The sequence below is a fragment of the Ahaetulla prasina genome, chromosome 4 (genome assembly GCF_028640845.1).
Source record: "Ahaetulla prasina isolate Xishuangbanna chromosome 4, ASM2864084v1, whole genome shotgun sequence".
Lineage (NCBI taxonomy): Eukaryota > Metazoa > Chordata > Lepidosauria > Squamata > Colubridae > Ahaetulla > Ahaetulla prasina.
Genome location: NC_080542.1, coordinates 6,051,381 through 6,067,715, shown reverse-complemented (window position 1 = coordinate 6,067,715; position 16,335 = coordinate 6,051,381). Strand labels below are relative to the sequence as shown.

General features: G+C 44.5%; 1 protein-coding gene across 2 annotated transcripts in view; it reads right to left on the bottom strand.

Annotated features, from left to right (window-relative positions):
* HAUS4 (HAUS augmin like complex subunit 4) overlaps positions 1–16,335 on the bottom strand; it is a 41,549-nt gene that overhangs the window by 11,368 nt on the left and 13,846 nt on the right. For both annotated transcript variants that reach the window (XM_058183520.1, XM_058183521.1), the window contains exons 4-5: positions 10,268–10,384; positions 7,275–7,415 (exon numbers count right to left, since the gene is read on the bottom strand). In XM_058183520.1, coding sequence (XP_058039503.1) covers positions 7,275–7,415; positions 10,268–10,384 — 258 coding nt within the window. The remainder of the gene's footprint in view (positions 1–7,274; positions 7,416–10,267; positions 10,385–16,335) is intronic.

The window sequence follows — 16,335 nt, the reverse complement described above, 5'->3', positions numbered from 1 at the left end:
ATCTAATAATGGTTCCAGAGTCAAAACAAACAATAATGGTGATAAGGGACATCCCTGTCTTGTTCCTTTCGCAATCTTAATAACTTCTGTCAAACTACCATTTACTATAATCTGTGCTGTTTGCTCTCCATAAATCGCTTTAATTATTCTAATAAAACAGTCTCCAAATTGCATTTTCTCTATTAATTTAAATAAAAAATCCCAATGCAATCGATCAAAGGCTTTCTCTGCATCCAAAAAATAAGTGCTGCTGAAGTATTCTTCTTTCCAAATTTTCCAATATATTAATAATCTGTCTAACATTATTCCTCATCTGCCTCCCTTTTATAAAACCAGATTGATCAGTATGAATTCTTTGTTGTAAAACTAACATTAATCTATTTGCTATTATTTTTACAAAAATCTTATAATCATTATTTAAAAGTGAAATCGGCCTATAGTTACCAGGTTTAGAGCAGTCTTGCTCCTCTTTTGGTATCAGTGAAATAAAAGATGTTTTCCATGACGGGGTATTCCACTCCTAATTGTATCTGATTAAATAATTCTTTAAGTGGGCCTAATATTTCATCCTGTGTTTTTATAATAAGTTGCTGTAAGACCATCTGTACCAGGGTTTTCCCATTTTAATTGTTTAATTGCCTCCACTATTTCTCCAGTAGCTATCGGCCGATTCAGCTCCTCCCTCTGTTCTAATGTTAGAATATTAACCTTATAATCTTTCAAATAATCATAAATGTCCCTATTCAATATTTTGTCTTTTGCATATAGTGCAGTATAAAATTCTGAGAATGCCTTTTTAATTTTATCCTGTTGATATATCTCTTTACCTTTATATTCTATTTTTTGTATGACACGTGCTTTCTGTTTTTTCCTTAAGTTATATGCCAACCATCTCCCAGGTTTATTTGCGTTACAAAAGGTATTATGTTTAGCATATTGTATATTCGTTGCCACCTGGTCTGCCATTAACATATTAAATTGACTCTGTAATATTTTTATAGCCTCTTTAAGTTTGTGATCTTGTGGGTTTTGAATTAATAACTGTTGCTTCCTTTGAATTTCTTCTTCCAAGTACCTACGTTGCCTTTGTTTATTATTCCTTTGCCTATTATCCAAATAAATCAATATCCCTCTAATAAACGCTTTGCTTGCCTCCCACACAGTTCCTATAGGTGTCCCTTTGTACATATTAAAATCAAAAAATTCTTTCAGCTGTTTCTTACAATAATTTACATTATCCTCATATCTAAACAGATTTTCATTCAACCTCCATGTTCTACCACCTTTTTTCCCTTGTAATAATTCCATCCATACTGGGCTATGGTCAGTTAAACACCTCGGAAATATCTTCATTTTCTTCACCCTAGAAAGCAAGTCATTAGAAATTAAAATAAAATCAATCGTGAAAAGATTGATGCCTATCAGAAAAAAAAGTAAAATCTCTCTCATCTGGATTCCGTAACCTCCATATATCTCTAAACTCAAAGTCTTCCATCATTTCAAAAAAGGATTTTGGTAATTTTGCATGTATAGGTATCTTCTTGGAGGAGGTTCTCTTATCCCTTCTTGTATCAATTACTCCATTCCAGTCTCCTAATAAAATAAACGAACTATAATCCCAGAGGGTCAACCTCTCATGTAACATTTTGTAAAACTTTTCTTGTTGCTGATTAGGTGCATAAATACCTATCAACAAAGTCTTTTTTGCATCTATCACCAGTTCAATAGCAATAAATCTTCCTTGAATATCTGCCTCAATTAGCTTAGCTGGTATATCCTTCCTGATATATACAACAATTCCATGCTTCTTTTCCAAAGCTGATGCAACAAAATGGTTACCCAATTTTGAATTAATTAAATATTTTTGGTCTGATAATTTTATATGTGTCTCTTGCAAACAAATCACATCATTTTTAAATTGTTTCAAGTAGTGAAATATTTTCCTTCTTTTCTGAGCTGAATTCAAGCCATTAACATTCCATGACAAGATTCTATTTGCCATTACTGGCCTCCTGAAGCTTTGAAGCAGACAACGGAAGCTCCTCCTCCGTATCTTCCGTCTAGCTCCTCCCACAGCTTCCATAATGGGATCCTGACTTTTACTTTGAGACTGTTGCTCTTCTTTACGCTTAAGGGCTCCTCTTGTCACCCTTTGCTCTTGTGGTTCCTCTAATACTGGCAGCAATAAAGGCTCTTGGATCACCACGCCTTCTTGAATCTCTTGAAGTTTTTCTATCACTTCTATTTCGACTTTCAAAACTGTAGAAAGAAAATCCTTTGCCTTTAAAACAGTGTCAATTCTATATCTCCTTCCTTGATAGAATACTGTCAGTCCAACTGGCACCTCCCATCTGAATTGAATCTGATGTTTTTTAAGTTCTTGTGTAAAAAAAGCAAATTCCTTCCTGTCTCTTAACATCTTTGAAGGAATCTCTTTCAACACCTTCAACTCCTGTTCTCCAATTTTTAAAGTTGTCTGATATGAAACTTGCAGAATTTGATTTCTCATAGTCCTTTTCACAAAATAAACCACAATGTCCCGAGGAAGCTTTCTCTGTCTTGCAATCCAAGAATTAACTCTATATATTTTATCAATTTGGTAAGCTACCTCTTGGGGTCCACTTCAATAAATTCAGCCAATGCTTCTGATATAATTTTTCTTAAGTCTTCTCCTCGCTCTTCTTGCATACCACAATTCTAAGAGCTCCTTCCATAAGTTTATATTGTAATATCACAACCTGATCTTCATTTTGATCCACTTTTTCTGAACACCTTTCATTTTGTCTTCTAAATGCTTATTTGACTGAGAGATCTGTTGCATTTCCACTTCCAATCCTCAATTTTTTACTCAGTCCTTGAACTGCCATAAGAATATCTTCTCTTATTTTTGCATTAAAATTCTCCATCATCTCTTTTTGCCTATCTTCAGAAAGTTTTAATTGTTCTTTCAATATTTCCTCAAGACTTGGTTCAGATCCCCTTCTTCCAGAAGGCTTTAAAGGTTTAGCTGCCATTCTGTCTTCAAAAGAATCAGGAATTTAAACTTAATAACTTTCCTTCCCTCCTTTCAGTATAAAAAAACTCCGTTTGTAACAATCCACAAATAACGCTACTTTATCGTACTAAAAATTTTTACTTTCACTTTCAGACGTCATTTTAAAAGTCAATTAATCAAAGACAAAGAAAGGTTTCAAGTTTCAAAAAGGGAGTCGGTACTTGCAGTGCTGAATCTACATCAAAGATCGAACGCTTGTGAAATTCCCGTCTGCTTAGAAAATCAATCAATTTAATAAGTCCTGTTGAACAGAAGCGACTCTCCCACTCCTTTTTCCTGATAAAAACAGGAGCGTGTTGAAGTTGGAGGGAGTGGAATTCGGTGGGGTCATAAATCCAGGAAAATTCGCTCTTAAGAGCAAACCCCCTGTCAGACCTGCCACTTTCCCACAACTCTGATAACCCTCTTTTGCCCAGAGGGTATGCTAAGCTCAGTGAACAGTGATTTTTTTTCTGTTTCACTGACTTTTACAATCTTCTAACACGGAGTGCTCTGTTAGAGCACCCAGCAGGAGCGGTGACGTCACTGGAGCCTCAGAAATATATTCCTTTCTCTGCCAAAACTTTCAATTTTATCACCTGCTCTCTCCAGGATTAGATAGTCCTCGACGTACGACCACCATCGAGCCCGGAAATTTCCATGGCTAAGTAAGACAGTTTGTGGAAGTGACTTTCGCCCCGTTTCACGACCTTCCCTGCCACCGTTGTTCAGCGAATCGCTGCGGTTGTTCACTTAGGAACAACGGTTGCTAAGTGAATCTGGCTTCCCCTTTGCTGGTCCGAAGGTCGTAAAAGGGGGGAATCACTTTGAGCCCAGGGAAAATGCAACCGTCATAAATCCGAGTCAGTTGCCAAACATCTGAATTTCGATCGTGTAATCACGAGTCGTGGGAGAGTGGTGGCCGGGAGTTCGATCCTAGGTAGAGGCAGATATTTCTCTCTCTGGGCACACTGAGAATATATCTGCTGAATAAAACTCCACACTGGCAACAAGGAAGGGCATCCGGCCAGTACACACACTGCTAGTTTCATTCAGTTGCCCAGACTCCATCCCACAAGGGATTATGGGATTGTGAAACGATGATAATGAAGAGTCGTATGAAAGAAAATTATAAGTCACCTTTTTCATGGCTGTTGCGACTTCAAACGGTCACTAAACCGACCGTCGTAACTCAAGAACTACCTGTATTAGGGATGTTATTGCAGGCAACGTTCCTCTGCTCAGAATTAAGACTTTTAGGCATATTCTTCATCGGGGGTATCCATTTTTAAGAAAAAGGTGAAAAATGAGTCGTCTGGACCCAGATTGTTGGGGGGCAATAAGTTGACTTTGTATATAGTATACAAAATGGATGAAGACTATTGCCTGACATAGTGTAAGCCGCCCTGAGTCTTTGGAGAAAGGGCGGGATATAAATGCAAATAAAATAAATAAATAAATAAATAAATAAATAAAATAAATTTCACCCATCCCATGCCTTTGATTGAACTTGTGACATAATAAGCAGACCTCAACATACAACTGTAATAGAGCCTTGTCCACCACAGTCGTAAATCGAGGAAGTCGTGATCATATTACCGTATGTGGTGGACATGTGTGGAAGCGAAAAGATACTGGACTTGTTCTGTTCCCCCCTCGCCTCCGTCCGAGCGATGGCTTAATTAGCCGGCACTATTAGCTCTGGCAGCAAACTAGCGAGCACCTGCCAAGTGTCTCTGTTATCTCCCTCGACACTGATGAGTCACCCAGGAACAAACAGTACTTCAGCTCTTAGTTAAGCAGTTGATTTGCCTGCTACGAAGAGGCACAGCAGCTCTTGCTGCCTTTATATCCTGTGGGGTGTGGCTCCATGACTCAGCACTTCCTAGGCCTGCCCCACCCCTGCTTCTGTTGTTCCCTCCTCTCCTGCCTACGAAACCTAGGGTCCAGCCAGGCCTGATTGCCATCAGCCGGGTCTGGAGGCGTGGCCTGGGGGGGTGGGGAAAGAGTCAGGGGACAGAGCCTCGTTATCTCTTCCATATAGCCTGCCACTGGCTCCTGAAGCTGAGCCAGGGAAGCCGGTGCTCCCGAGGTAAGTTCTGACGGCCCTTCCCCCTCACTTTCCAAGTCACTTTCTGGCAGGAGGCCTGGCTCGGGGGACGCAGACACAACAGGACTAAAATACACACATGGTTGGGAAAAATGATTAAAAAACATATAGATTTTAAGCCAGAAGTTTTTCTATTGGGGATCATACCAGAAATATACAGTAGAGAATTGAGATATTTGATGGTGAATGTTATAACAGCAGCTAGGATTGTGTTTGCTAAAAATTGGAAAAATGAGAAATTACCATTGCCAGATGAAATTATTAGGAAAATAATGGAATGTGCAGAAATGAGTAAATTGACATTTGAAATTAGAGAGCAGGAAGATAAACAATATTATATGATATGGGATTTATTTTATCAATGGTTAGAAGGAAGGATATGATAGAAAAGATCTGAGAAAGGCTATTATTACGTGAAATAACAAATTGAACTGATTAAGGAGGGAATGAATGATGTTATTAGATAAAATGTTAATTTGTAGAAATTTATATGAAACGGGAGAATGAGAAGCTTATAGCCATTGGTTAATTAAAGGATTTGATATTAGAGAGATGTAATGTAACATTAAATGAATCAAAGATATTTTTATGTCGAAATTGCACAAGAGATCTGTAATCACCCCATCACACTGTAAATGGATTGAAGATGTTTTTATGTTTGTCTTAAAAATAATTAAAGAACTTTTTCAAAAAATTAAATAAATTGAGGCAGTCGTAAAATGGGTCAGTCCTGTATCTTTTTATATATATGTATGTATGTATCTATGTATACATTTTTCTTTAAAATACATAAAAACTCAATAACTACATGAATAGTGTGCTGTCTGGGTACAATTAATTTTGAAAAGTAACAGCACTAATATTTGCGTATCCATACTAATAAACCTTCATTGTATAGTTAATCATTCTCTTAAACTTTTGAGTTTCTAACTTCTGGTTTTATTAACCAATCATTGGTAAAACAAATCCCAGGTTAAAAAAAATATTGTTTCTTCCTTCTCCTTTATTCTGAGCGTTAATCTATCCATCTCTGCACATTCTGGTTTTTTTTTTTTTAATTACACTTTCATCTGTAGAGATGATTTTACCTCTCTGAAGGGGCCATTAAACGAATCAGCGGTCGTTAAGCAAACTAATGGCTCACAAAGAGCACGGTATGATTGAAAAAATGTCCATTTTTGGCAAAGACATTGTGGAAACACGATTCTTGGACCCCGCAAAATGGCTGCCGCGCTTCCAACTTCGGTCATGTAACTGTGGAGATCTGACCGTTGGAACTCTGAATCCGGATAAGAAGTAACCCGGAAGTAGATCCGTTGTAAACTTTGGTCGTAAATTGAGGACAACTTGTAGTCTCAATCCAACGGATTAAGTCCAGGTTGTGGCTATCGGGGTCCCTAAAATAGGAGTGATACTCCAGCAGGGAATATTATAAGTAGTCCTCGAGTTACGAGACTTCGCTTAGCAACCATTTGAAGTTAAAACACCATTAAAAAAGTGATTTATGGGCATTTTTCACACTTACGACCGTTGGCATTATCCCCCTGGTCGCGTGATCAAAATTTGGATGCTTGGCAACAGAATCACATGTATGACGGCTGCAGTGTCCACGAGTCACGCGACCCGCTTTTGCAACCTTCCGACCAACCAAGTCAATGGGAGGCCAGATTCACTTAATGACCGTGTTCTTAAGAACGTAAGTGAATCCCTACGCTCGGGGTGAAATTCACTTACCTTTCCCTAACCGGCTCGCAAATGTGAGTGTGCTCCCCTCCACGCATGCGCAGAGGATAAAAAAAACGGGGCGTGATGACATCCGGGCAGGTAGGCGGAGCCTCCCACCGCCAGCGCTATCGGATCGCGCGATCCGGATAGATCCGGCTGAATTTCACCCCTGCCTACGTCACCAGGATTCACTTAAGAATGGCGGCAAGGAAGGTCGTGAAACGGAAGCAAAATTCACTTCGCTACAGCCTTCGCTTCGCAAGAGAACATTCACGGTTCGATTCTGGTTGTAATTCGAGGACCGTCTTGCATAGCGAGGAAAACTTGATTATTTTTTTCCCCACCTTTTCAACAGAGCGGCCTCTCCCCACAACGGATGGGGAAAAGGAATGGGTGGATCCTTACTTGGTGAGGCGGGAGAAACTCGGTTAAATGTCGGCTTTCCAGGCCTAAGACAGACGGACGGGCGTTTGGCGGGGACGAATGGCGATCGAGCATCCGTTTCAACTCCACTACTAACAGCTGCTGTTCCAGGGTTTCCAAGAACTTGAGGGCAGGAAAAGAAGATTTAGTGGGGGGAAAAAAAAGAGAGAGATAAATAAACTTCACCCGTCCAGAACCTTCCCTCCAGACAACATATTTAAGCCGTAAAATGTCTGGCTGGCTGAGTCACCGAGCCAAAGACAAACAAACAAATCCGATGGAGCCTTATGTGAAGTTGGCCGTTAGGTTAAAAAAACAAAAAAACACCAAAGGCCCTGGGTTTTTTGCTTCGCAATGTTGTGCGAACGCGCCGGCCAAGCGGCCTTGTTTCATTAGAATGACCCGTCGAGCCGTGTTTGATGGCCGTACGGCACAGCAATTATTGGTGGCCCTGGGCTATGGCCATTGATTATTATTATTATTTTTCTTTTTAAATCCTGTTGTTTTGTAATCCTAGCTTTTCTCGCAGAGGGATTTCAAGCGAGGCCCCAATTTTACGGCCGAGAAAACAACTTGGCTCGATGCCGGTTCCACAGGCCTCTGGGAGCGCAACTCAAAAAGTTTGTCGAGGAAAGAGAACGTTTTTAGCTCAGGGTTCAAACGAGGGGTCTTTGGTGGTCTCTCTGTGGAGGGTTGTTGTTGTTTTTTTTAGACGTTTCACTACCATACTAGGTAACATCATCACTGCTAAAAGGGAAAGGGGTTTGTGGAGAAGAGGAGAAGAGGATTGTGGGGACCCTGGTGGTCTCCGAGCTTGGTTGTTATTTTGCAGGAATTTCATTATTAAAATAAAAAACATCAGTAGTAAGTGAGTGAGACTTGCGGAGATAAGGAGGAGGAGGAGAAGAAAGGAAAGGAAGAGGAGAGGAGAGGAGAGATGGAAGAGAAAAAGGAGGAAGAAGAGAAGGAAGAGAAGGAAAAGAAGGAGGAGAGAAGGAAGAGAAGAAGGAAAAGGAAGAGAAGGAGGAGGAAGAGGAGGAGAAAGGAAAGGAAGAGGAGAGAAGGATGAGAAAAAGGAGGTAGAAGAGAAGGAAAAGAAGGAGAAGGAAGTGGTGGAGAAAGGGAGAGAAGGAAGAGAAAAAGGAGGAAGAAGAAGGAAGAGAAGAAGGAAAAGAAGAGAAGGAAAAGGAGGAGAAGAAGGAAAGGAAGAGAGAGAAAAGGAGGAAGAAGAAGGAAGAAGGAAAAGAAGTAGGAGAGAGAAGGAAGAGGAAGAAGAGGAGGAAGAGAAAAAGGAAGAAGAGAAGGAAAAGAAGGAGGAGAGAAGGAAGAGAAGAAGGAAAAGGAAGAGAAGGAGGAGCAGGAGCAGGAGGAGAAAGAGGAGGAGAAAGGAAAGGAAGAGGAGGAGAAGGATGAGAAAAAGGAAGAAGAGAAGGAAGAGAAGGAAAAGGAGGAGGAGCAGGAGGAGGAAGTGGTGGAGAAAGGAAGAGGAGAGAAGGAAGAGAAAAAGGAGGAAGAGGAGAAGGAAGAGAAGGAAAAGAAGTAGGAGAGAAGGAAGAGAAAAAGGAAGAAGAGGAAGAGAAGGAAAAGAAGGAGGAGAGAAGGAAGAGAAGAAGGAAAAGGAAGAGGAGCAGGAGGAGAAAGAGGAGGAGAAAGGAAAGGAAGAGGAGAGAAGGATGAGAAAAAGGAGGTAGAAGAGAAGGAAGAGAAGGAAAAGAAGGAGAAGGAGGAAGTGGTGGAGAAAGGGAGAGAAGGAAGAGAAAAAGGAGGAAGAAGAGAAGGAAGAGAAGAAGGAAAGGAAGAGAAGGAAAAGGAGCAGGAGCAGGAGGAGGAGAAGGAAAGGAAGAGGAGAGAAGGAAAAGGAAGAAGAAGGAAAAGAAGGAGAAGGAGAAGAAGAAGGAGAAGGAGGAGAAAGAAGAAGGAAGAGAAGGAAAAGGAGGAGGAGCAGGAGGAAGAGGAGGAGAAGGAGAAGGAAAAGAAGGAGGAGAAGAAGAGGAAGGGTAGAGGAAGAAAAGGAGAAGAAGAAGGGAGGAGGAGGAGGAGGAGAAGAAGAATTATATATACTTACATAATATATATAAAAGTTCCTAATGAAGGAACCACTAAGAACATTCCCACCAAAACTCCCAGGGCAAGCCCACTCATCATCACTCGCACTGATGATGTTACCTAGTTGGGTCATGAAACGTCTGCAAGAAAACCACCGACTCAGAGAGCACCAAGGACCCCCTCAGCCGTCGCCGCCCTCCTCTTCCTCGAGACCTTCCAACAAAGGGGGAAGCCAGGTTTCATTTAACAACCGAGCTGACTTTTTTTTTTAATCAACGGCAACGATTCGCTTAACGTCCGTCGTCACGGGAAGTCGTAAAACGGGGAGAAGCTCACTTCTCCCACGTGTCGCCAAACGACAGGAATGTCGGGCTCAAGAAAACACCCCCCCATATCAGGCTTTCCTATCCTACCACGGGGTTGGGTCCAGCTGAGCAGGGGGTTGGGCTAGATGACCTCCGAGGTCCCTTCCAACTCTGTTACTGTTAAAAGGGCCTCTGGTGGCTTAGACTGCTAAGACAGTCTGCTATTAACGTTCTAGTCCCACCAGGCCCCAGGTTGACTCAGCCTTCCATCCTTTATATGGTAGGTAAAATGAGGACCCAGATTGTTGGGGGCAATAAGTTGACTTTGTATATAAATATACAAATAGGATGAAGACTATTGCTAACATAGTGTAAGCCGCCCTGAGTCTTCGGAGAAGGGCGGGATATAAATGCAAATTAAAAAAAAAAAAAGAGAAGGTAACTGCCGAATTGACGGCAAGCCCTCCAGCCAAACCAATTAATTTTTATTCCGCTTTTCTGCTCCGTTGAGATTAGTTAGACCACCGAATCGGCTCTCGGCTGGCCGGTTTAGTTGGCGCCACATTGCCAAGCTATCTCGCTCTCGCCAACCGCCCGCCTGGCTTTCGTTCACCCGGGCTTTACTTTTTTATCCTGGAGGGAGGGGTCAGCGGCCAGCTTCAGCAAAGCTTCCTGCAACAGACGATGCACGGCTTCCCATTTTAACCAGTTGGCACGGTGCATCTGCAATTCCTTCCTGGCCTGCGAGAGGGGAGGGGAGGGGAGGGGAGGGAAAAGGAGAAAAAGGTTTTTAATAAGGGCAATGGGCACTTGCTCAAATTACATTAAATAGCCGCTGGCAGGAAACGGCAAGCGAAGGCAGTCCCCCGGGCTCTGGCTCAGATAACCTTGCCAAGATGAGGATCTACCATCTTTGACCACGAAACAGCAGGGGTTTTATTTTTCTCTTGCTGGCTGGCAGTCAGTTCTTGTTTTAATGTGTGGTGCATGCATATATATGGGGGAGGGAAAGAGAGAGGAGAGAGAGAGAGAGATACAGATAGATAGATGAGATAGAGATAGATAGATAGATAGATAGATAGATAGATAGATAGATAGATAGATAGATAGATGGATGATAGATAGATAGAGGTAGATATAGATAGATAGATAGATAGATAGATAGATAGAGATAGAGATAAATAGATAGAGAGATAGAGATAAAATAGAATGGAATAGAATTTTTTTATTGGCCAAGTGTGATTGGACGCACAAGGAGTTTGTCTTGGTGCATATGCTCTCAGTGTACATAAAAGAAAAGATGCCTTCATCAAAGTACAACACTTACAACACTTAATGACAGTCATAGGGTACAAATTTAACACTTAATGATACAACACTTGATAATAGTCATAGGCTACAAATAAGCAATCAGGAAACAATCAATATCAATATAAATCGTAAGGATACAAGCAATAAAGTTACAGTCATATCATAAGTGGAAGGAGGTGGGTGATGGGAAGAATGAGAAGATTAATGGTACTGCAGATTTAGTAAATAGTTATAGATAGCTAGCTAGAGATAGCTAGACAGATAAAGATAGATGTGTGTGTGTATATACAAACACACACACAAACACACACAAGGAACGCGGTGGCTTAGTGGCTAAGACGCTGAGTTTGTCGATCGAAAGGTCGGCAGTTCAGCGGTTCGAATCCCTAGTGCCGCATAACGGGGTGAGCTCCCGTTACTTGTCCCAGCTTCTGCCAACCTAGCAGTTTCGAAAACATGTAAAAAATGCAAGTAGAAAAAATAGGGACCACCTTTGGTGGGAAGGTAACAGCGTTCCGTGCGCCTTTGGCGTCGAGTCATGCCGGCCACATGACCACGGAGACGTCTTCGGACAGCGTTGGCTCTTCGGCTTTGAAACGGAGATGAGCACCGCCCCCTAGAGTCGGGAACGACTAGAACATATATGCGAGGGGAATCTTTTACCTTTACATATACATACACACATACATACACACACATATATACAGTGGTGGGATCGTCTCAGTTTAACAACCAATTTGGTGATTGCACGCTTTGCGCGCGCCCACACCTGATGCACGCTGCGCGCGCCTGCACATTTTGAAGAAATTTTCACTTTCGGGTTTCTTCAGAGGAGTAACACACCTGATTCGTGCGGCAATCCACTCTGCCACGCAACTCAGCTGAGAAGATAAAAGGTAGGAAAATAGCGTGGGCGGATGGGCGGGCAGGCCCATCTGATTGTCGGGGAGAACCGGTTCGCTCCCAGCTGATCATCGGTGCTACTAGTTTGCCCGAACCGGTAGAACTCCGTGTGTGTATGTAGATAGATAGTGTAATGTATTACTGTAAGTTTTGGCGGGAGTTTTAGGCGGGAAATATCTCGTTTCTGATTGGATGCAGCCTCAGGCTGAAGTGTATATAAGGAGAGGTTTTTCTCCAGAGTTTTGCTGGGTCACACTATATTAAAGAGCTGTTGTCACTAACCTGGTCTCCTGCCTCGTCAATACCCAAACTTAACATTGGCGACGAGGATGGGATCTTGAGGCAGAGCACCAGAACAGAGCTGAACTCACTACGAGAATCAAACCCAGCAAGGTGACGGCCATTGCAGCGATGACCGGCTACACGCCACCCACTCCGTTTGACCCTGCCCAGGAGACATGGGGAATATATATGACCCGTTTCGAAAGTTTCCTGGAGGCAACGAGCTACAGGAGTCTCCGACAACCGCAAACGGGCTTACTTCATAAGCCACTGTGGGTCAGCAGTCATCGCCGCAGAAGCCCTAGCGGAGCCAACACCGCTACACTCCGTATCGTGGCAGACCCTTCAGACCCTCCTGAAGAATCACTCGCACCAGCCCCGTCCAAATCGTTCGGACGGTGCGAGTTTGGGGAGCGAGGCAACAAGAAGGCGAGTCTATCAGCGACTACATGGCAGCCCTGAGACAAGCCTCCAAGCATTGCAGTACCGCGATCTGGACGAAGAGCTGCTGGAACAACTTATACGGGGGTCAGAGACATCCGTTTGAGGAGACGGTTACAGCCAAGAGCAACCTGACATTGGCAAACGCTCTGGACGAAGCCAGAGCCCATGAGATGTCCAACCATGCAGCAGACACCTTACAAAGCGACTCACGCCGATGGCGGGCGCAAAGCGAGCACAGTCCACCACGAAGAAACCTATCGTGAGTCAACCAGCGAAGAGGAGGAAGAAGTCCACTACACCGGAAAATCGACAAGGGAAGACCCGGAGGAATGCGGAAGTTGCGGGCGACATCAGCGCCAAAGATGTAAGTTCAGGGCGCCATTTGCGGCGGTGTGAAAGGAAGGGCACCTGGCTCAAGTCTGCCGAGCACCCCAACCTTCCCGCCGAAAATTCAAATCGGCCAATCAGAGCGGCTCTGAGTCAGAGATGCAAACCCCACATTCCGGAAATTTCAAACCAGCCAATCAGAGCGAGATCGGCGAGGCGACCCGCTGGCACAGGAAAGAAAGAGCGAAGTCAAACCGAATGACTGTTACCATAGACCACGCAGCTACCCGCATCGAAGAAAAGATCTTCACAAACCCGACAATTGAAGGCGTACCGTGCCGACTGGAAGTAGACACAGGATCAGCTATCACAATCATGTCCTGGGACACTTTTGTGAAAGCCTTGCCGACATCGCAAAGCGCAAGCTACAGAAACAACGGCTCCGGGTGCAGGATTACCAGGGCAACCGCATCCCTGTTCGAGGGACAACGACCGTCGAGGTCAATCGGACATACGAAAAGACCCTGCCCATCACGTTAGTCGAGGAACCTTGCCAAGCTTGCTGGGGCTAGACTGGTTCAGGCGTTGGGAATGGGGTGACTGGCGTCCACGGAGCGGATGCAACCTGCAAAACGCCCTACTGGAGGAATTCGCAGACGATTCGAGGACCGTTTAGGCAAGTACAAGGGACCCCTATCTCCTTCAATTTAGACCCCAAATAGCTCCCATTAGGTTAAAGGCAAGGAGGGTTCCTTTTGCACTCAAACCTAAAATCGACAAAGAGTTAGATAAATTAGTCAGCCAGGGGATACTAGTGCCAGTTGACCATGCCAAATGGGAGACGCCAATCGTCACCCCTATAAAACCAGACGGGTCCATAAGGATTTGCGCTGATTACAAGGCTACCTTGAACAAAGCATTGCAAAGAGCGCCTACCCAGTTCCAGTAGTGCAACACTTATTGCACTCACTAGGGCACGGACAAGTTTTCGCCAAATTAGACTTGGCACAAGCGTACCAACAGCTACCCGTAGATGCTAGCACAGCTGAGGCCCAGACCATTGTAACGCACCGGGGTGCCTTTAAGTGCACCCGGTTACAGTTCGGGGTGAGTGTGGCCCCGGGGCTATTCCAAAATTTGATGGAGCGGCTCCTACAAGGGTTACCGGGAGTCGTACTATTTCGATGATGTGTTGGTATCAGGGAAGATTTAAGAGAACTGGGGAAGCGATTAAGGAAAGTTTTGGCCATTTTAGGTCGGCAGGATTAAAAGTCAAAGCAAGCAAGTGTCAGATAGGGGTCGAATCTGTTGAATTTTGGGCTATAGAATAGACAAAAAGGATTCACCCACTGAGAGCAAAGTCAAGGCGATAAAGAGAGCCCCAGCACCCAAAAACAAGACAGAACTCCAGGCTTTCCTGGGTCTGGTAAACTTTTACGCCGTGTTTTTAAAAGACAAGGCAACCGTTGCTGAACCGCTGCATAAATTGCTTGGAAAAAACACTGTTTGGTCGTGGGGGAAGTCAGAGAATAGGGCATTTGAGGCAGTAAAAAGTTTGCTATCAAGTGATAGCCTGTTAATACAATACAACAACAGACTGCCGGTAGTATTGGTTTGTGATCGTCCCCTATGGAGTAGGAGCTGTACTTAGCCACAGACTCCCAAACGGCACTGAAGCCCCTATAGCGTTCTATTCACGAACGATGTCCCCGGCTGAAAGGAATTACAGCCAGCTAGATAGGAGGCTCGCAATAGTGTCAGGGTGAAAAATTTCACGAATACGCTTTTGGGCGAGATTTGAAATTATCACTGATCACAGACCGCTATTGGGGTTACTGGCTGGCGACCGCCCAACGCCAGTAGCACTCTCACCTAGACTGACCAGATGGACTATTTTTTGACGCATACTCCTACAAGCTGCAGCATCGGCCTGGAAAGGAGCTGGGGCATGCGGACGCATTGAGCAGATGCCCATTGCCAGGGAAATCGAGGACCCCACCCGGGCACACCCGTTCTACTAATTGACTCTTTGGACTCTGGGCCAGTCACATCGCAGGAAGTGGCTCGGCCTCCTACCGACGTTGTTTTAAGGACTGTAATCAGTTGGGTTCAAGGGATGGCCGCTGCGCAACGTTTCAAGGAATTTGTAAAGAAAAAGAATTGTCTGTGCAAGGGGTGCCTGCTCTGGGGGATAGGGTGGTAGTTCCAGAGAAGCTGAGAAAAAGTTCTGGAACTCCTGCATGAGGGTCACCCAGGAATTGTGAGGATGAAGGGTTTGGCTAGGAGCTATGTCTGGTGGCCCCTAATGGACAGGGAAATCAGTGACAGGGTTGGCGATGCCAAGTATGTCAGGAATCAGACCACTACCACCTCGGCCCCAGTTTTGGAGTGGGAGAAACCCCAAGGCCCTTGGTCCGCATACACATTGATTTTGCCGGCCCTTCCACGGCCAAACATTTCTAATTGTGGTGGATGCATTCTCCAAATGGCTGGAGATCATCCTAATGAAATCCACAACCGCTGGAGCTGTCATCTCAGCACTAAAACACCTTTTCGCCACGCACGGGCTACCGGACACCCTCGTGTCCGATAACGCCCACAGTTCACCGCAGCATTATTTGAAGGGTACCTGGCTGAAGAGGGCATCCGACATGCCCTCTCAGCGCCGTTCCACCCTGCGTCGAGCGGCCTTGCTGAACGTTTGTCCGGAGTGCGAAGAAGCGCTATCACGAAGCGGCCCGGCGATTGGCAGGCACAAATCGACGATTCCTAACCGTCCAACACAGGACCCCTGTGTGGCCACCGGCCGCAGCCCAGCCGAGCTATTAATGGGCGGAAGCTACGGTGCCCGCTAGACCGGCTACACCGAACTACGTACAGGACGGGTTCAAAACAAAACCAGATAGAATCCGAGAGTTAAACATAGGAGACTCGGTGTGGGCACATAATTACAGCGACGGCCCTAACTGGAAGAGGGGATAGTCATAGACAAACGGGCCCCAAATCTTATCTAGTGGAACTAGACGATGGCAGAATCTGGGCGCCACATAGATCAATTAAGAAACAGATTGAGCGATAAGGCAGAATTAGGCGAGAACAGCCCTGACTATGATTTAATTAACCCCACAGCTGACGGCGCCAAGAACAAACAGAAAGCGTAAGCAAAGAACCAAACAGAGACTTATCTGAGTCAGGCGAGGTCCAGCGACACCTCCGGTCCCTCTAGAGGACAGCAGGTCCGAGCCGGCGAATAATCCAGGGCGGATGGCGGGAGGAGGAGCTCAGAGGAACGAAAAGTCCCTCCGGCAAGCTCGACTCAACTCCAGAAAGTGAACTGCGCAGGTCCGGGAGAGTCAGGAGACGCCCCACGTACCTGCAGGACTACGTAGAGAAGTAATATGCAAATATTGGCAAAGTGCCTTCTG